Source organism: Callionymus lyra, chromosome 1 (assembly GCF_982586985.1).
Source record: "Callionymus lyra chromosome 1, fCalLyr1.hap1.1, whole genome shotgun sequence".
Lineage (NCBI taxonomy): Eukaryota > Metazoa > Chordata > Actinopteri > Syngnathiformes > Callionymidae > Callionymus > Callionymus lyra.
Window position 1 is genome coordinate 37,572,083 of NC_141818.1, and position 20,545 is coordinate 37,592,627.

Consider the following 20,545-nt stretch of genomic DNA (forward strand, 5'->3'; position numbering starts at 1 on the left):
TGATTATTATTATAATACATTTAATAGTGCACTTTGATTAACCTGTACAGAAATAATATTAATAGAAAAGATAAAACATTTGGGTTTTTTTCTGTAACACGAGGCGTAACATTTACAATAACTATGATACACGACAAACTTATATCTGAGGTATAAATATACTTAAATTAACTGTCATGCGTAACTGTTTGGTAGAGACACATTACAATGTGGAGGATATGACAACTTGACTTTTATATTGTTGGGTTGTTTTTTTTTAATCAATACTGTGATACGATACGAAACATTCCTTCAAACATTCACTCCGCTCTCGTCTTTACAGTAAAACCTGTAAAATGTCCACCTTTATAAAAGGAGCTGTTGTCGTCTCTGACATGTTTTTCTTTTCTTTTTTTTTTTTAAAACAAGCCGGAAGTAAAAGTAGCTTCTTTCTCAGTTTGGTCCATTGTAGCCGTTGGTCACATGACTTAATAGTGATAGTTCACCCGAAATTTAAACTTCACCCATTTTCTAATCACCCTCTTGTCGACTAAGGGTTGGAATTATTTTCCTATTGTAGAGTTACAGGCAGAAAGGTAAGTTCAGTATAAACGGTGCTCACTTTTCTTCGTCCAAAAAGACAAACTTAAAAAACCCTCCAAATACCTCAGGACTGCTCGTCTGTAATGTCCATCTTGTATTGAAGCCTAGACAGGAGGAATTGTTCAGAAAAACAATAAACAAGTCTATATTTTAAGCTTGTTTTGTAGCACGTTAAGACTTTTAGCTTCAGCTAAAAACAAGCTTAGAATTTAGACTTGCATTTTTTTGGTTGAATTTCTAACATCAAGGTTTCAATACAAGATGGATGTTACAGACGAGCAGTTTGGAGGTATTTGGATGTTTTTAAGTGGCTTTTTGAAAAAGATGGGCGGACAAAAGTGGGTGCCTTTAGCGACCGTCCACACATTTCTGCTTGTAACACGAAAAAACAAAGACTTCTCTGAAAATTACCCAATTTTCTCCTTAGTTGACATGAAGGTGAGTAGAATTATCACTTTAAGTGATACACACTTTATCACACCCGAGACAAGGTCAAGAAAAAGTGTTTGTTGTGCGACGAAGTTAGCATCTTCTTCCGTCGCGTCGGCCATTTTCAGTTAGCAGCAAACCATAACACGGACTGAAAAACGCAGGTGTGTGTGTGTGGACGACGCTCATCTCGATCTACGTTTTAACATTTTCAGAAGCAGCACCGATAGTTCAGGAACCCAAAGATCGTCGTCGGTTGTTGCTTCTGTCTTGACCGACGGAGCCAGTGAGAGATTTGTTTTCTTGCACTGTAGCTTTTTCGTCCTGAATTCACTTTCTTTTTGGTGAGCCAGCCACCGATCCCCGTCTCCGTCCCCCCTACAGATCTGTCAAAAGCAAGACCGTCCACGTTCTTCTAACATCAACCAGGTCAGTGAGAGTGACACGACACGGACGAGTGTTATCAGGTGAGTAGTGTATGTACAACTGAAGCCAGTGCAAAGATTATGACGTGAATTACGGTGACACATACATCCATCTCTTACACACACACACACACACACACACACGTTTGCTTCTCAGAAGCAGTAGCACCTTTTTTGGTAGATCCTAAAGCTGGTCCTATTTCATCAACCCATTGGTCCCCCTGAACTTTGACCTGACGTCGAGAGCACAGAGGAAGAGAGAAGAGTCTGTTGTTGAAATAATCCAGATCTTTCAGACGAAGACGCGCCACGGACCAAGTTCTTATTTTTCCACCGGGATCGTGAACGAGTCGCGAATCCTCGCCGCCTCGGCGGCGCTCAGGTGTCCGTAGGACTTGTTGTACCACTCTGGGAAGCGACCCCTGCAAGAGACGAGGGAAAAATACTTGATTTAATGTCTCCATGAATCATGTCGGATCAGATTCATAACCCCTCCAGGAAATGGTTAAAGGATAAAGGATGAAAAAACAAACAAACAAAAAAACGTATTTCTTATTTTTTAACTAAGTACTATTCATTGTTGGCTAATTTACTTTCAAAGTAACAGTTCAGTGTTAGATTGGATGCTACGAGTAACATAAATACAAATACATGAAATAAATAAATAAAAATAAATAAATAAAATAATCCAAAAACTGGTACTATTATCAAATAATAAATGAATTGACAAAATATTCGGGAAAATACTGAAATTAAAATTACATTATAATTATATAAATTATTTTATAGATATAAAATGATCAAGTTTGTTTGTTAAATATCACCAACATCATTATATCATAGGCCGGGTTTGACTTGGCGTCCTAGGGTTTGACTATAGGGTGTGTATTGGCAATAATTTGGTGCTACGATACGTATCACAATACAGGGGCAACAATACGCTATATTGTGATACTGTAGTAAATAGGATATATTTGTAGTATAGTCGAGTACTTGACTCTGACGGTTCAGAATTTACAGACCACATGACTCTTGATGTAGTCGTTGCTAAATCAAATCAAAATACATCCAGACATCAGCTTTAAAAGCTATTGGAGTTGACTGTATCCTCTCATCCTCAGTCATCATTAAGATCGTGTGGGATTTCACTGTTCCATAAACTACGTTTAAGTTTTAAGTTTAATTGTTTTACACAAAAATGAACAAAAGCGGTGAACATTTTCATGTTAATTGTAATTATTTAAAAAAATATTTTATACATGCTTTAGTTAGAATAATCTTAACCATAAGAACTATGATAAAAATGAAACATAATTTTGAAATACAGTGCTGTTGAATGTCGATACAGTATCATGGCAAAAAAATATTGCAATATTTAAGTGTATTGTTGTTTATTGGAAGTTGAAAATACCTGCAGTCAATCCTGGAGACGTGCGTCAGCCTTGACTTGTTGGCGCCGCAGGGTTCGATGAAGTAGCGCGAGGTCAGGACGTTCACTCGGACCCCTAAGACCGAGGCCCCTTCGTGGTCCACGGAGGTGCAGACCAGAGCACACGCCCCCTTCGGCAGGTCTGTCGTCCATGTTCTGGAGAAAGAAGGTTTGGGTCAGACTCACAGGAGACGACGAAAAAGCGGGACGATGGACGCTTACCTCAGCACCAGGTGGTCTCTGGAGGGGTGCGGGGCCATGGTGTTGCGCACATACTGGTAGACCTCCGTCCTCTCGTCCAGGGTCTCCACCACCCGACTCTCACACAGGTCCTCGTCCCAGTGGCCCTGCTCTCGCAGCACCCGGGTCAACACCTCCTCTGGGGTCGCGGGCACTTCCACTGTCGCCTTCCACAGCCGGAGCGGGAACCCATCATGCACCTGGAGGAGCAGCAGTCGAGAGGTTAACTTATTGTTGAATAGAACGACGTGAGTTTTGAAATAACTTTTAAAATGTTAAAAAATGTCATTGTTATATTGAATTTAAAAGGCTTTGAATGAAAATATATTAAGTTTTAATAAATGTATTTTTCAATTATTTCATTAATTAAAATTAGAAGACTAAACTTATTAAATATTATTTATTAATTCAATTATTATAAAATGAAAATAATTTTTAAAAAAAAGAAAAAAATCCTTAAATATAGAAACTGATTTAAAATATTATAAAATAAAATAAATTAAATGCTTAAAAAACAACAACATTCCAATATAACAATGTTGGGGAAATAATTAGCAAAAGAAGAAAGACGATAACGTGATAATGGTCTGGTGTAACTAATATACCAACATTTTTATATCGAATTTAAAATGCTATGAAATAAAAAAAATTGAATTTAGAAATTGCATATATTAATTATTGGAATATGAAACTCTATGTGAATAAAATATATTTTGATAAGTTACCAATTTTAAAAAATGTAATTCCATTGCCCAACAAATTATTAAAAAGTATTTTATCCAGTATTTTATCCAAAACAAAAGGAAATTAATTTCAATATATATAATGTTAAACCCTATTTGAAAACCTCTGGTGGCGCTTATATACTTCCATATTGTTTCAGAGGAAAATCAGCTTCTTCTTCTATAACTTGTAACCAGAAATGTGTCAGAGACAGGAAGTGAGCACTTGCTGGACAGTGTGTATATGTGTGTGTGTGTGTGTGGGTTAGTTTGACAAAGTGATGTCATCATGGGACATAGTCCAGGGCTGGAGAGGGAATGTGAAGTCAAGGGCCGGGCCAGTTTCACACGGACGTGTTTCAACACAGGAAACCCCAAACTGCTACTTTTCCACTCCATATTTAAAGAAGCAGGGCAGATACAAGAGGCCGCCAGAAGACGGTCCGTGAAACTGTTGCGCAACCATATGGGCGCGGTACAAGTGACACGCGTGTCTGTCATGGCACGGCATCTGTTGTAACAGGTGTTGTAAAATAAGACGTAAAGTCCCGTTAACCTATCAGAGCCCAGATTTTCTCCTGACTAACGGCTGTATTTTTGACTCTCCCCCAACATTAGACCCAAGCAGATGGACCTACCATTTGCCCTGCCACTGTAAGTTCATTTAAGTGTACGCTTGAGTTACCTTTCGACAGGACAACTCCGCTTGCTCAGGGGTGGAGAAGTTGTCATAACCCTTGAATTTGTCCTTGGCCTCCTTCTGCAGGGCGTCCAGGCTGTCCTGGAGGAACGCCCGGTGCCCTCGCTGTCCTGCCTCTTCGCCGCCGAGCTCCTCCAGAGGCCGCGGCAGCAGAGCCTGCTCCACGTACGAGTTCCTGCAGCGATTCATTTCCTCTGGGATCTGAGGACAGACAGTGTGTGGGGATCAGGATTTAATTTTGTTCGTATTACATCTTGTCTGAGTGACCCGGCTCCTACAAATATGGTGGGAACACGATTAGTCACACTTTTTACCTGCACAGTTGACAACTGGACTAATGGTTACTTTAAAAACAAGTAATGTTCAGCAGTTTTTAACTCTAGGTATTAAAGTGTTTGATCAGAAAATAATTTCAAAACAACCAAACACAAACACCACCTTCTCCCTTGAAAAACAAGGCCTAATACTATGGAGCCTATTAAAGTAATACTACAGAGCCTCACAGAGTAATACTATGATGCCTTGTGATGTGGCATGGGCTCAGGTTCTAATGTTACGCGGCCTTGTGGAGTAATACTACAGGGCCTTGCAGAGTAATACTACAGAGCCTCATGGAATAATATTATGGTGCATTGCAGAGTAATACTACAGTAACTTGCAGTGTGGCATGGGCTAACAGAGTAATACTTCAGGGCTTCGCAGAGCGATACTACAGAGGCTTGTGGAGTAATACTACAGAGCCTTGCAGAGTAGTACTACGGTGCCTCATGAAGTAATACTACTCTGCCTTGGGGAGTAATACTTGTAGCCTTGAGGTGTGTCATGGGCTTATGGAGTAATACTACAGGGCCTTGCGGAATATATTACTGGGCTGCGCAAAGTAGAACTAAGCAGCCTCGCGGTGTAGGATCGGCTCTCTGAGTAATACTGCGGGACCTTGCAGAGTAATACTATGGGGTCTCATGGAGTAACACTACTGAGCCTCACAGAGTAATACTACATAGCCTTGAGTTGTAGCATGGGCTCATAGAGTAATACTAAAGGGTCTTGCAGAAAATATTACTGGACTTTGCAAAGTAATACTAAGCAGCCTTACGGTGTGGGATCGGCTCGTTCAGTAATACTGCGAGACCTTGCAAAGTCATACTATGTGGCCTTATCGAGTAATACTACGGAGACTTGTAGAGTAATTGTACATAGCCTCGAGGTGGAGTAATACTACAGGGCCTTTCAGAATATATTACTGGGCCTCGCAAAGAAATACTAAGCAGCCTCATAGAGCAATACTACGAACCCTCACAAATGTAAATCACGTTGTCCAGAAGAATATACTACGGGGCCCTTACAGAGTAAATACTTCAAATCTTTACAGTGTTTTATTATGGTGCCTCGCTGTACTGCGTGGCCTTGCGGAATAATACCACAGAGCTTTATAGAGTAATACTATGGAGCCTTATGGAGTAATACTTCCGCCCCTTGTCGTGTGGTGAGGTCTTATACTACAGAGCTTTATAGTTTTCCAGTTGTTCAAGTTGTACTAAAACATTTTATAGATTTGTGAGTGTATCACATACAATTCGTTCCAAAGTCAAACCAGATTTAATACATAAGGCGCACAGTTGATTTTAAATACTTTAATAGATACGTTAGATTAGTCCTGTTTGTTGAAAAGAAAGCTCATTTAGTTCAATGAATTTAAACTTAACTTCTTACCCTGAACTCCAACTAGCAACACACAAATCTAATAGTTCTGCTTGTAACTTTGTTTGCAACTGTGCCGGCAGGAAGTTGATCCAATAATAAAATTAGATGGTCCATTAACGAGCGAGCGAGAGCGCCATTTTGCATCAACGTCGCTGAAATTGAATTATCTGTCATGCAGAAGGCGGAGTTTTCACGCTAATGAAAGTCTCGCACAGAGATGTGATTGTCGTGTTTAGGGGCTTAATTCCGACTTCCTGCTTTAGTTGACGTTTATGATCTTATAAAGCACATTCCTAATTATCCTCTAATCATGATTGTAACATTATAAAAAAGGTTATTTTTTTAAATATTGACCTAACTTTCAACTAAACCTTACTCAACAGTATCATTGATATTGTATTGTATTCTACAGGAATATATACTGACCCTGAACAGCTTCCGGCACTCCTGGATCATATGAGCAAGACCGTGAGTGGCTGCCAGGTTCTCGTTCAAGTCCCTCTGGTCTGGTTTCCCCAACGTTGGCTTCCTGTTCATCACCCTGTTGAAAAAAAAAGAAAAGAAACATCAGATACGTGTCATCAACCGTATTTCACTGGGTATGTTTCCACCTGAAGACTTATTAATTTCTGATTCAAACTATATTACATTCGTCTTCTGTCCATCCTTCCGTTATCCATCCTCTTATCCATCCATCTATCTATCTGTTAATCTATGTGTCCATTGTTCCTTTTCATCTATTGGTTTTTCAGTCCATCTATCTATTTATCTGACCATTCATTTCCATCCACTTGTCCATCAATCTGTTTCTGTGCGTCCATCCATCGGTTGATAGCCTCCATCCATCTATTTATCCATCCCACTATCCAGTTATCCATCAATCCATCCAGTCACCTGTCAATCCCCCATTACCCCATTCATCCTTCCATCTATCTATCCATTTATCTATGTGTCCATCGATCGTTTGCATCCATTTTTTTTATCAGTCCATCCATCTATTTATCTGATTGTTCATCTGTTTGTCCACTCATCCATCTTTCCATTTATCGGTCTGTCTATCCATCCATTTATCCCTCCATATACCTGTCCATCTATCTATTAATTCATCCAGCTATCCATCCATCAATCAACCCAGTAATCTGTCCAATCGCCAATGCCTCTCATCATTTATACGTACATTAACATTACATCCATTGATCAATCCTTCCATTCAAATGTAATATTCATCCTCATCCATCCATGCAGTCATCCATCCATGCAGTCATCCATCCATCCATCCATGCAGTCATCCATCCATCCATCCATCCATCCATCCATCCATCCATGCAGTCATCCATCTATCCATCCATCCATCCATGCAGTCATCCATCCATCCATCCATCCATCCATCCATGCAGTCATCCATCCATCCATCCATCCATCCATGCAGTCATCCATCCATGCAGTCATCCATCCATCCATCCATCCATCCATCCATCCATCCATCCATGCATCCATCCATCCATCCATGCAGTCATCCATCCATCCAAGCAGTCATCCATCCATCCATCCATCCATCCATCCATCCATCCATCCATCCATCCATCCATCCATCCATCCATCCATCCATCCATCCATCCATCCACCCATCCACCCATCCATCCATCCAATCCTCTTGACTTATCCAGGGTCAGGTCGTGGAGGCAGCAGCCAAAGCAAAGAGCTCTAGCCTTTTTTCTCCCAAGAAACCACTTCTAGCTCTTCTAGGAGAACACTAAGGTGTTCCCAGGTAAAGACGGAGACTTAGTTTATCCAACATATCCTGGTTCTGCTCCAAGGTCTTCTCCCAGTTGCTCAGAACACCTCCTGAGGAGGGTGTCCCGGTACGCATTCCTAAAAAGGTGTCTGAGCCAACTAGCTTATAACCAGTGAGAAAATTAGCTTCACCTAAATGCATACAGCTAAATTTCTCTCTGTTCTTGCTTTGTTTTTGTGTCTGTACGTCTCTAATATCCTGCTTTTTGTTTTGGCCTGAGAGGCCACTTCCTGTTTTCAAGCATGCGCTCTCTTATATAAGCCGGGGCAAGACAAACACACACCTGGGCGAGGAGCTCTCTTTGCGCCGCAGGGTGTTGAGGTGGAACAGGGAGGGCGCCAGACACACGGCCAGGTTGGTCGGCGTCATCTGATTCTCCGACACGCTGGCCGTCACGTCGCTCAGGAGACACAGGAGGGTTCTCAGGGCCTCGCGGTTTTCGTCGGGCAGCAGCAGGACGGCGGCGCGTGCAGCTTGAAGACGCAGTTCTTTGGGCATGTCTGTTTTTTGAAAAACAAAGATACTGTCAGATAAAAGTGGATTTTACCTTTAGGGCCGTCCTGAAACTCACTGAAGACGGTTATATAAGCCTGTCCTACGTACTATACATCATGAGTATAACAGCATTTCTTCATCTAATCTAAACACTCGTGATGGAACAGACTCTGACAGGGCGTTCATGTTCACCGTGAGTCACAGCAGAAAGAGTGCAGCCTCCAGCAGTTCTCTGTACACACATATGCCCTCATTCCTCAGGTATTTCCATCACTGTCTACTTTACTGAATCATATCACCATTCCACGCATCTCGCCTCAGAACAGCATGCTCTTGTCTACAGATAAGGTTTGTTTTCACGGCGGCCACATGAAGAACTCTCTCAGCGTTCTTACATTGATATATCTGAAGGAAGGTCTCTGAGAGTTTGCTCGTGAGCAGAGGTTCCGGCAAATCCCTGAAGTACTGCTTCAGCATGTCGGCCACGTCGTAGGCGGACTGTCCCTCGTAGCTGACCGCGCCCCCGTCCGACCCGCTGGCCTCGTTCATCTGACGCAGGGCCTGGATACGAGATTTTACTCCTGATTTCCTGAACAGGCCGACCTGGCGGGAGAGAACAGACAACCGAAGGGTCAATATTTTTTTGTAGCGATGAAGTACATTCCTACTCTTATTGAGGGATGATAAAGAATGAGTGGATACGATAAATATCATTATAGAGAGGCAACAATACAATAGGATGTCTTATGATATATTGTGATACTCTTGGAACAAGGAAGTATTTTTAGTATTGTCTTAGGCTGGACGAAGTCGTAACTGCTTTCATTTGTTTTGAAACCTAAATATGTCAATATATCAGCTTCAGAAAACTGTTGGAGTCGACTGTATCCTCTTGTCCTCAGTCATTGCCAGGATCTCGCTGGATTTTATATAATAACTGCTGCCATCTAGCGGTTCATTTACAACACAAAAATGGACAAACGCGGTCAATATTTGCAGGTTGTACTGTTGTAAATAAAAAATAAAAAAGCGTTATATTTTATTTTATACACACAACTATAAACAACAAAGAAATGAGATTTTAGTAAAAGTAAAACCTCTGCTCACCCGGTTGAGACGGTTCACACACGACAATCATATCTTTAAAATCAACCGTCTTCTTATATAATGCATTTGGATTGAGCAGACCAGACAGGTGTTGTGACAGCTGCACATATTATCCCACGGCATGCTTCGCTGCTCCAGCGTAAGATTGACAGAGACAGTATGGAGATGTCAAACGGCTCACCAGCTTAAGTGATTGTTTTTAAATCGCCTTATGTAACATACAGTGAAAGAAAATATTTGAGTGACTGCAGAAGCTCTTCAGGAATCCACACAAACATCCTCAAGGAATTATAAGAAGCGCTAAGAAGCTCAGACATTTAAGTAATCATTTTTTTCTTTCTTGTGCGTTTACCTGGTCAAGGCATTGGCTTCTTAAGTAGCGCATAGCCTGCTGGATGCCCTGAGGGAGGGGCTGACCCGTCCGCTGAACAATGACTTGTAGTGGCACACCGAACACATTCCTGTCTTTGTAGTCGCGCACCTTGATCCGCTTCATAAACTTTGGAACGGCCCTGCAATCAACAAACGATAAACAAAAATGTGACAAAAAGACTAAACAATTATGTTGGTTTTTTTTTTTTAAAACACTCATTGTTAAACTTCGTATTTGGGTTTACTGAAGAACCCAAAGTCAATTATGCACCTCAGACAGTTTCCTGTTCCTCAGTAGTTTATGATGAGGAAAACCAAGTGGCGGCAGAATTCTGTCTCCAGGTTTATGAGAGGGGTGGATAAACAGGGGGAAGAGAGGACAGGAAGGCACTCTCTCTCTCTTTGTGTGTGTGTGCGTGAGTGTCTTATATACCCAACAAGCATTAGTTTAAAATATAAAAGACAAACACAGAGTTTTAAATAAAACAAAAAAACACCTTTGTAATACACTTTATACTTTCTAGAGACTGTAACTACATTTTTTTTTTCTTTGACCACCACAAACCTATTTCTATTTTAACACAACATTACAGACACTACACAAACCATCTTACACATAGTTCTGTGAAAACACCATGGCAGGAATGACTCATAAAACAGCTGCTAGATGAAAATGTAAAACCATCTTAATTCAAAAAGCAATAAATTCCATCAAGAAAGACCATAATATTTATATATTTAATCAGAAAGACCATAATCGTAGATGATACGTTATATATGATTGCATTTCAGAGACAAAGACAGGGTGTATTTGTTCTTTCTCATAACAAAACTCTATAGAAAATGTAAAGAATTGTTAAAAAAAAAAATTGGTACAAATGCAGAACGTTATAACTTATTAGCATTCATCTCTGTCGAGCTTGGTAAAATAGCTTGGAGGTGGATCGTCACGGCGACAAGAAGTGTACGAGAAAAGTCAAAGTGGGTGATTGTGTGACATTTATTTTGAATATTTTTGGAAGATGTGGTTGACTGCTGACTGCGTGACTGTGGACCTTCATGGGTTTGAGTGTATAGAGCTGAGACAAGTTCTTCTTTGTGAGCGCTTGCCTGCAGAACCCTCACGGGTTCTTCTCAGAATCTTTTTTTTTTTTTTTTTTTGCTAAAACGGAAAATGAACTTCATTATGATCCAGGCCAGGAATTCGGAATATGTGTCGGCCAGCCATCAACAAGGTCCTTCTGTCTGTCATGTTGTGTTTACAACGCTGGCAATAAAAGTTTCTGATTCTGATAAGAACATTTTCCACTTGAATGTCATTCAAGCTGAGATCAGGGGAAAACAGGGAATTTAAAGTAATATATTGGAACCAACCATTTTAATGTATTCTTACGAATAAATCTAGATGATAATTGTAGCAACAAGCTTGTGAAACTACAACGATTGTGCCTCTATAAGTTAGAGAATCTAACCAACATTTGCCTGTCTGGGAAAAGAATGGAACATTCTGCAGACAGACCTCATTAAACGACACTAGAACTGGAGATGGAGGTCAGCAGGATGCACCACTTGTAAATACGTTTTTATTCAAATGGCCATATGGCAGTTTACGTTAATGCATACTATTGAAACTTTTGTTGTGTAACAATAAAAGAAAAAACGACTTGTGAGACTATAAATATAACTAAGTATATCATGCAAATTGATGACAAATAAAAAGTATCATCGTTTTTGACGGGTCATACGGTTCATTAATTGTGGTGTGGCTTCGTGGTATTACTCTGCAAAGCTCTGTCACAGTAGTAATACTACTCCACATGTAGCCATTTCTTAAATAAATTCAGACACGCACGTTACTTTCTACTATTTGCTCAAGCCATGTGTCATACTTCCAGTTAAATGGTCTGAACACAGTATGTTTTCTGTTAACTCACCAGCTGAATCCGTGTTTGTTCGTCGGGGTGTGTCTCTCCAGCAGGGCAGTGAGATGAAGCAGCGAAAGCTTTTGCAGGACATTCATCTGCAACACGGACTGGCAGCTGATCTGAAGTTGAGCTGAGGCCGAGCTCGGCCGATGAGAGTTTTGAAAGCTCGGCCAGCGCATCTTCTGTGGCCTGGAGGGCAAAAGAGAAGCTGATGATTATCTTCTTATGATGTTGGAGAACAGAAACGCATGAACTGCAGGAAACCCTTTTCCCTCTTGTGTAGGGGTGACAGTATAATATTACGATATACGATACAGGGTCAATTGACGATATAGTGCAATGATATAGGAACAAAGATACATTTGTAGGACATTTCGAGTACTTGACTCTGAGTTAACAGACCACAAGACTCTTGGCAAAGTCATTAGTGCTTTCCTTTTATTTGGAAACCAAATTATGTCCAAACGTCAGCTTTAAAAGCTGCGGGAGTCGACTGTATCCTCTTGTTCTCAGCCATAGCCAGGATGTAATTGTTCCTTTAGCTGTCTATGACGTAATGACTGCTGCCATCCATTGTCCAGAAGTTTAATTGCAACACAAAAATGAGCATGGATATTTGTATGTTAATAAATTATGAGTTTTTAGATCAAAACAGTGTTAAATTTCAACGGTGTTGTGAAAAAATAGATGTCTTTCTTACATCCCTACTTTTGTTTGTTATATGAAAATCCCTACAGTTCCAGGACTATACATGAGGTGATCAGGTCACATGGTTCTGTGTATGCATCAATCAGAGAGGCTGATTAACATGCTTCTGAATGAGCCGTGAGATTCCTTAGGCGACAACAAGAGTCACCATAGAGAACTAGCAGCATTCCAGAGCGTTACATAAGCAGAGAAGTCTCGGCCGGTCTATAATCATCACCACCTCTACAACACTGTCTTCTGGCCTTTTCTATTTACCACTCGATTTTAAGTCCGTTTGAGACTAACCTGCTAGTTCTGGTTAAAGATGCTCCCACACCAGAATCTCTCCTCTCTCGATTCCCATCTTCTCCCTCACCGAGAGGACTTCCTGTGCTGTCTTGATCACTTCCATTCTCTGTCTCTTCCAGCTGGTTCTGTAGGGGAGAAGACGGACATGGGGAGGCAGAGTCCAGAGCCGAGTCCGAATCTCCTTCCTCCTCCTCGTCCTCCTCGTCCTCTTCCCTGGCGACGGCCTCCGACCATGCGTTAACAAAGTGCTGCAGGCCGCTGACGTGCTGCAGCACTTCGTCAAGTTTCCGTTCGTTTCCCTCTTCCTCAACATCTTCCTCCCTTCCAGTGTACTGGACGTTATCATAAAAGCTCATCCGGCTGTCCACGGAGCCAGAAGAGGTGTGACGCTCACGTCTACTTCGTCGCCCCCTGAGGATAACTGAGTTCCCATTATCATTCCCATTGTTGTTGCGTGAACTCCCGTCCTGAAGTGCTTTAGGGAAAGTTCCCGGCTTGTGACCCTCCGGTAAGTAGAAGAAGATCATGCCGTTGTCTTCTTCCTCAACTTGTCTGCTTTTGTCGCTCTGATTGTTCTTGCAGTTCTGCTCAATCACCGTCATTCCGTTGGCGGCCAGACACGGAATGGGTGGGGCGGACTTGGGAGCCTGTGATGTTTCTGGAGGTTGAGGAACAATGCTGAAGGGGTCAAAACCTTCTAAATACATCCCTCCCCTCTTGGCGGAACCAGCGGCCGTGCTGTGACTACGAGCCCGAGTCACTGGGCTTGGTGTGCTTACTGCGCTTCCACTGCTGGCTTCAGAGTGGCTACTCCCAGAACTCCCTGTACTGCCGTTGCTAGTCTGCGTGGAATACGACACAGAGCGATTACGGTTGAGGGTCATGGTCTGGGTTGGGTTGCGGAAATTATTGAGATTTTGGTTGAGATTCATGCTGGAGATGTCCACGCAGTTGAGCCTCTGAAGCTTTTCCTCGTCAAGCCCCTCTTTGATGACGGGGCCGCTGATCTCAATCCTACCTGTACTTCCTCTTTTCTTTCTCTTGGATGAACTGCCGCTGCGAAGTCGTAGACTCTCCATCCTCTTCAGGAAGCTCTTGGCCCGGGAGCGGGTGCTTTTCCCGCTACCCCCACTCCTATCCAGACTTCCACCTCCCATTCCCATTTTCACGTCAAAGTTAAAATGTCCAAGGGTTTCTAAGGGAGATGGAGGCAAACCATCAGAAAGCGAGTCCTCGTTGGCGCATCCGGACCCGCCCGTACCCGACGACGAACACATGCTAGCTACAGAGCTAGCACGGGTGGCACCGGCAGATACAGCTTCATTCTGTAAGCTGGCATTCTGGCTCTTCTCTATTTGGCCCACACTCCCACTGCTGTGGATGGAGCCCACTTCAGGCTGTTCACTGAGATCCGTCAACACGCTCTCCGAACTGGTTCCTTCGCAGAGAGCGAGATTGCTTTTTGGTGTCATTTGTGTCTTCGGGAATGTCGGCTGTGCGGCATCTGTGTAGAGCGAGGAGAAGACCTCCAGTTCCTCCAGACGGGACCAGCGCTTGCTGTCCCTTTGGAAGGTCCAGCGACCACTGATGGCACATGGCTCATCCTCGTCCGAATCCTCACTCTGGAAAAGACGGAGAAGGAATTAGAGCTGGCTCGGAAATCATAAAAGGTATTAGAGGGACAGAGACTAGGTTACCATGAAATCTGACAACTGATACCACATATCTGTATTTTTTTAAATTATTTATTCTCTCTATGATGTCTTACATATAGCAGATTTTTTAAAACACACACACACACCTCCCCCTTTGGTTAATCTATCTCAGGCCCTGGAGGGACTTCAGGAAATTCCATTAAGTCCTTGGTTGCTCAGAATGCTGCCAGACAGACTCGGGTCAATCCCCCCTACAGTTTTATCCCCTCTGTCTGTACACTTGTGCGCCCCAAGTGAGTATGAAGAAACCCTTGCTGTGTACTGCTTCATATATGGAATTCTTCTATGTACATCCCCCCCCCCCAAAAAAAAAAGTATCCATACAAATACATGAGTTACGTTTATTTTATATACCTAACCTTAGTTGTAATCTTCCATTTTTAGTAGGATAAATGTTGAAGGGTACTCGACAGCTCGTCACTATCATCCATGCAACCTTGTCTCGCCTCTCTTAAGGCAGGTAGAACGAAGCGTATGTTCCGCTGCCACAAGCTCTAACGAGGATAGTCGTCTGAGATTAAAGACGGGGAGAATGTGAACCCATAAGGAGATCAATGCATTCCTAAGCTGTTGAAAAAGAGAGGGGGGTGGGTGGGTTGTCATCCCACAAAGATGGCAAATGACCCTTTTGACTGCTGGAGTCTTCTCTGCGGACTCCAGGAATGAAAGGTGACACAGACGGGGTCATCTCAATGAATACCACCACACATGGAACAAGGATGTAACTCTGTAACACTTCAGGCCATTTCACTCTTAAGGCCGATGATACTTAAGGAGCGTCAGTCGAGTGAAGACCACGTGGCTGGAAAAATTGAACGCTTGTTCGTCTGCTACAGATCAGAAGATCATTCTGTTCACTCGACACATCCTGATTGAAAATTATATGTTTTCAAACCTCTTCTCTTTAATTCTTTACTATGGTAGAAGGAAATATTTAGGAAAACGCCGCCTTGGGGGGATGTCCCAGATCTGGCAACCCCCTGATTTAGACATTAAACCTACCCACCTTCCCCTTAGGGTAGACTTCAACTCAGCATTTAGCAACAAACTCGACAGGTGCCTTCTCATTAAACTAGATAAGAGAAAACTCAGCTTTCCCGTGTGGCCCCGGAATAAAAAACTGGTGTCATTTTCTATGCACTTCCTGTTCATGAAGATCATGATGATTTATTTAAGAAATATGATAGTCCATGACCCAACGCTACAAATGAACATCGTAATAGATTCAAACTCACTCGTTTTCTTTGTGGCGAAATGTCAAGTCTCATTAACGCGCATTTGTTGAGGGTGTTCAATCTCCTGCAGAAGAAAAGAAAAGTTAATGTTTGGAGCGAGGTTAAAAAAGTGCATCACAGAGCATTGGCTGCACTCTCTCGGCCTGGTCTTTGGGTCAAGTAAAGGATGAAACGTTACAAGTTGAGGGGAGAAGATAGAGAGGAAGGGATGTGGCTAATGAGCTGCTGAAGGATAATCCACACATGAACACAAATGACAGGGAGGGACATGGGGGGGATAAGGGGGGGATAATGAAGTCTGCTGAAGTCAAGATGAAAACTTTAGGAGGGGACTTGAGGAAAGCTTATCCCTGAGCCACCTGGGCTCAGGAGGGGGGTTGGGAGGGGTGTAAGATGGGCAGGCCCCGTCTGGATAAGATCATGTAACAATGGAGATATAAAGGGATGTAGACGTAGGAATGGTCGGGGGTGATGGCCTGCTAAGAAATGTTAAAATCCAGATGTAAATAAGATGCACCAGCTGTGTGCTGAAATACCCATTTTATTCTGGTGAATCTCTTGTTGCCGTCAAACAAATATCGTGTTCACTTTTACCTTTAGGAGCCAAACTGTTTTAAGAATTATAATGCCTTGATTTGTGAAACTGGCATTACCTTCCACAAGAAGAACATATAGTAGATATGACGTTAGAAATTTAGTAGTGGAAGTTCTAGCACCAGTATCATACAGTTTTCCATCAAATTCCAATTTTATTTAACGTACCAACATGGTTGGTCAACCAAAGACAACTTAAGATAGCACTTAACATGATGTAAAAGAGTCCAGGAACATCTCTGAGTAAGAAAAAAAAACATGTTTCATCTCACCTGCAGAGAGCCTCAATAGCATCTCGGTTCAGGAAGTCGTGGTCTCTCGTCACTGACGAGATGTCGATGGGAAACTGGGCATCTAAAAAGACAGGATCGGATTACTTGAAGGTATCTTCCCCATTGCCGAGCTGATCTGTTAAAGATACAGCCTCCAACCCAAAGGAAAAGAGCACCCACTCAAACGCCCGCCAAAGCGTTCTTCTCCCCCATACAGGCGGGATGAAAAGCCGAGAGAGGAAGTGGCGTCTTACCCGACCAAACAAACACAGCTGCACCTTTCAGGGCAGGCAGGCAGGGGGGATGTGGAGCACAGAGGGAGAGTACTGGAGGCTGATTGAAGAATGACAATAGGTAGTCTTCCCTGCTCTGAGTTACTTGATTTCCTACGGCGCACCTGAGAATGGTCACGCTCCGCAATATCATAGATTTAAAGATGTTTAAAAAACTGTGTTGACCATGCGACGAGAAAGAAAAACTTGTAAATATGTCCAAGCTTTTTTATTGCTAAACTCCATCCTTTTGAAACCTTAGTGACCTGATGAAAAGAGAATGTGACTCAGGGACCGCCAATGCCTCCGGCTCTCTTTACCTATCAGTGTGCTTATCTTAAGTGGTGCAATGGTTCCTGACAGTCCCGCTGGTTCTAGCACACGACAACACCTCACGTATTTGACTGGTTCCAACATCAAGGGACAAAGCAGCTGTTTTTATGTAACAAGAATTAAAGAACCGAGGTTTATATATATATATATACAGTATATATATTTATCAGTGCCTTAACAAAAGCAGATGTACCATTTTAGTAGGAAACCTTTCCACTGGTAAGCCATGAGGAATAATGATCTGTTGACAGGGGGAAGCTTCTGTCATGAGTAGGTGGTTATATAAGGGGACATGTTGATGATTGTCGAACCATAATGAGGACAATTCGTTGCTTTAGAATTGCTTTAACCTAATGAAAAAAAATGCAGCGCGCAATAATAGCATTATTAATAAAACTCCAAAAAAAGACAGACGTTTTTCTTTTTGTCTTACTGTATATATTAACAATCACAACTATATTGATGTATTAAAAACTGTGATCTAGTGTATGATTATTTTCAATGGTTGTGACTTAAGAGGTCCAATCTAAAGGTAAAATGTGTCTTACATGACATATGTGACAATCATAAATGCAGCGATTTGTTTTCTAAAAGAGAATGGAATGTGTATTCCAAGATTCTTACCTTCATAAAGCTGTGCATACTGAGGAAACCCTGCAGCTCTCAGCCAGGTACAAGCCTCTTTGGCTTCGATTTCTGGATGTGATGGGAAAAAAACAAAGAGTGAATCACAAGGAAGGAATCATTATTAACAAGTCTTTAGAGGTTAAAAATATTGCTTCAATTAAACTCTATACAACATGTAAATAATTTTATTAAATTAAATAATGAATCTCGCCGTAAAACAAACTGACGTTCGCACATTCTCAAGCGTGTCACACTAATCTGAAAAGTACACAAAATAGCGTTACATAACGTGGTAAAGCCTATTGACACGGCCATGTTCTTTCTCCACATTTTTTTTTTCCTGGATCATAATCTTGTGTTTCTCGCTGTTTATTATTGGTGCTGTACTCGGCGTAGGACAGGTGGTTGTGTCAGCGCCCGTGGAGACATCTCTCAATTATCCGTGAAAGCCCTTTAGATGACACATGACAAATGGTTGCCCACACCCCGACAGTCAGGGGTTTTGAGGGCTGAGACAAGGAGATATCACAGATAGGGATGAAAATGTGAACTTCATACAGAGTGAGAGTAAAAGTTTGATATGATTTAAACTACAATAAAAGATAACTGGGCTGCAAGACAGCTCAGAAAGAATCTCAACCAAATGTAGCATTTACATACCGACAACAAGCCTAGACGGCAGACAAACCCACTAACAACAAGCTGTGACTTGAATGACACAGGGTCTCCCCTTTTACCACTGCAGGGGCAATACAACACCAGATTGTACCGGAGTGTTAAGTGACACATTGAAAGCTGCATTTAAGATGTTAAAGCAAACTCATATATTGTGTCGCGACTCCTATTTGCTTATACAGAGACACCTAAAGATACTAGAATCCAGTTGGCCATCGGACATCGAAAGCCGTTGAATTAGCTTGTTTGTCTTCGTTAGTGTGTTTGTCGACAGGTCAGTATGTGTTTGCAAAGTCTAGCCTCGTGTTTAAAGACAAACAACCCCAAAGACAGTAGAGCTATTGAGATGCAGATTGGAGATACAAGCATATTGAGCTTCTTCACTCAACCCTTGCCATTGGGATGCAGTAATACCACAGTCACAGTGCTTTAGTACTGTGTATGTGTGTATGTCAAAATACCTTCACATACCTAGAAGACTACCAGAAGTTTATTCAGCCTCATGTCGCCTAAGGGTTAGATGGGCTGTTCGTTTTAACATAGCAACTGAAACTCAGTTCTCTTCATCTTTATCTTCTTCCATAAATGACATAAAAACATCCATATACCTCCGTGGTGCTCGTCTGTAATGTCCATCTTTCGCTTACGATATTTACCTGGAATACTTTCAGAGTACTTCCTTTTTATATCGCTTGTTATTATTTAAACGTCTTCCACAAATGAGTGTAAAATATAGACTTGTTTCATTTTTCCAGGAACAATTCTTCTTCTTGAGGCTTCAGTACAACACGGACGTTAAAGACGAACAGTATGGAGGTATTTGGATGTTTTTAAGTGTCTTTTTGAACAATATGAAGACAATTGAGCTCCAGTCGCTACATTAAAATGAATACACACTTTTGTCTATAACCCTAAAAAGGGGAAATATTACTCCAAAACCCAACCCTTAGTCGACATGAGTAGAATATGAAAGTGAAGTTTGAATTTTGGGTGAAATATCACAATTTTCTGTTTCCAGACTTCCATTGGCTGAATGAAGGATGGATACCGATGAGGTAATGAGTGAGATCGTGGATAATGAAATATGATATGCGTTATGTCGGCTTTATAAATAACATAACTTTAATTTTATCCCGAAGAACTTTTACAGTGACAATAAAAATCAAACAAAACACCTCAAGTCACGGTATACGAGTCATTCAACTGGTTTTATGTTTATGTGTCATCCCAAGTTAGTTTAGTACAAAAATATTAAGGTACCCAAAACTACCCAGTGCTGCTTTAAGAAAATTAATTTTCATTAACCCCATAGTTTACCACCTCTGCCTGTCCTTTGACATTCTTTTAGAAAATAAATCTTAGGTTGACTCCTTCAATGCAATTATTTTGCCCTCGCCAGGGAATGACCTCACTTCCTTTTCCTGCTTCCTTCGCAGGAAGAGAGCAGTGTGCCGCTCCTGTGGTCACTGGCCACCCCTTAGTGAGGCTCTGACTTCGTTTGTTCTTGTCTAAATAATATGTGGACGGAGCATCGAGAACAAAACAATGGCCCTGGAGGTGGAAACTTCACCGCCATCACACATAAGAAGGGACTTCACTCCTTCTCCAACAATAGCTGTGTTATACTTGTAACCAGATGTCCACCTTAGACAAACACTTAAATTAGAGCTGCTATTTTTTCTTCGACTAACCTTATAATTACAGATAAAGATCTGTTTTTCTTTTTCTTTTTTTCCGTGCAAGGGCAACTGTTGATGTGGAATGAAAACAAGTGTGGTTGCATTTAGCTCGTCCAAAATACACAGCAGTTGACAGGCCCTTTGTCAGCCTTGTGACGGGTTGACCCCGCAGACCATCCAGGAGCCCCATAAGGAACCGTCAACAAAAGGTGAACGTCTTCA

General features: G+C 41.8%; 1 protein-coding gene across 2 annotated transcripts in view; it reads right to left on the bottom strand.

The window, feature by feature from the left end:
• Positions 1–20,545, bottom strand: part of dlc1 (DLC1 Rho GTPase activating protein) — a 59,378-nt gene continuing 38,833 nt past the window's right edge. For both annotated transcript variants that reach the window (XM_087806366.1, XM_087806359.1), the window contains exons 5-17: positions 17,967–18,038; positions 16,738–16,819; positions 15,872–15,935; positions 12,919–14,543; positions 11,935–12,114; positions 9,981–10,140; positions 8,917–9,124; positions 8,310–8,526; positions 6,658–6,772; positions 4,513–4,728; positions 3,088–3,305; positions 2,848–3,021; positions 1–1,858 (exon numbers count right to left, since the gene is read on the bottom strand). In XM_087806366.1, coding sequence (XP_087662492.1) covers positions 1,759–1,858; positions 2,848–3,021; positions 3,088–3,305; positions 4,513–4,728; positions 6,658–6,772; positions 8,310–8,526; positions 8,917–9,124; positions 9,981–10,140; positions 11,935–12,114; positions 12,919–14,543; positions 15,872–15,935; positions 16,738–16,819; positions 17,967–18,038 — 3,431 coding nt within the window. In that variant the 3' untranslated portion in view covers positions 1–1,758. The remainder of the gene's footprint in view (positions 1,859–2,847; positions 3,022–3,087; positions 3,306–4,512; positions 4,729–6,657; positions 6,773–8,309; positions 8,527–8,916; positions 9,125–9,980; positions 10,141–11,934; positions 12,115–12,918; positions 14,544–15,871; positions 15,936–16,737; positions 16,820–17,966; positions 18,039–20,545) is intronic.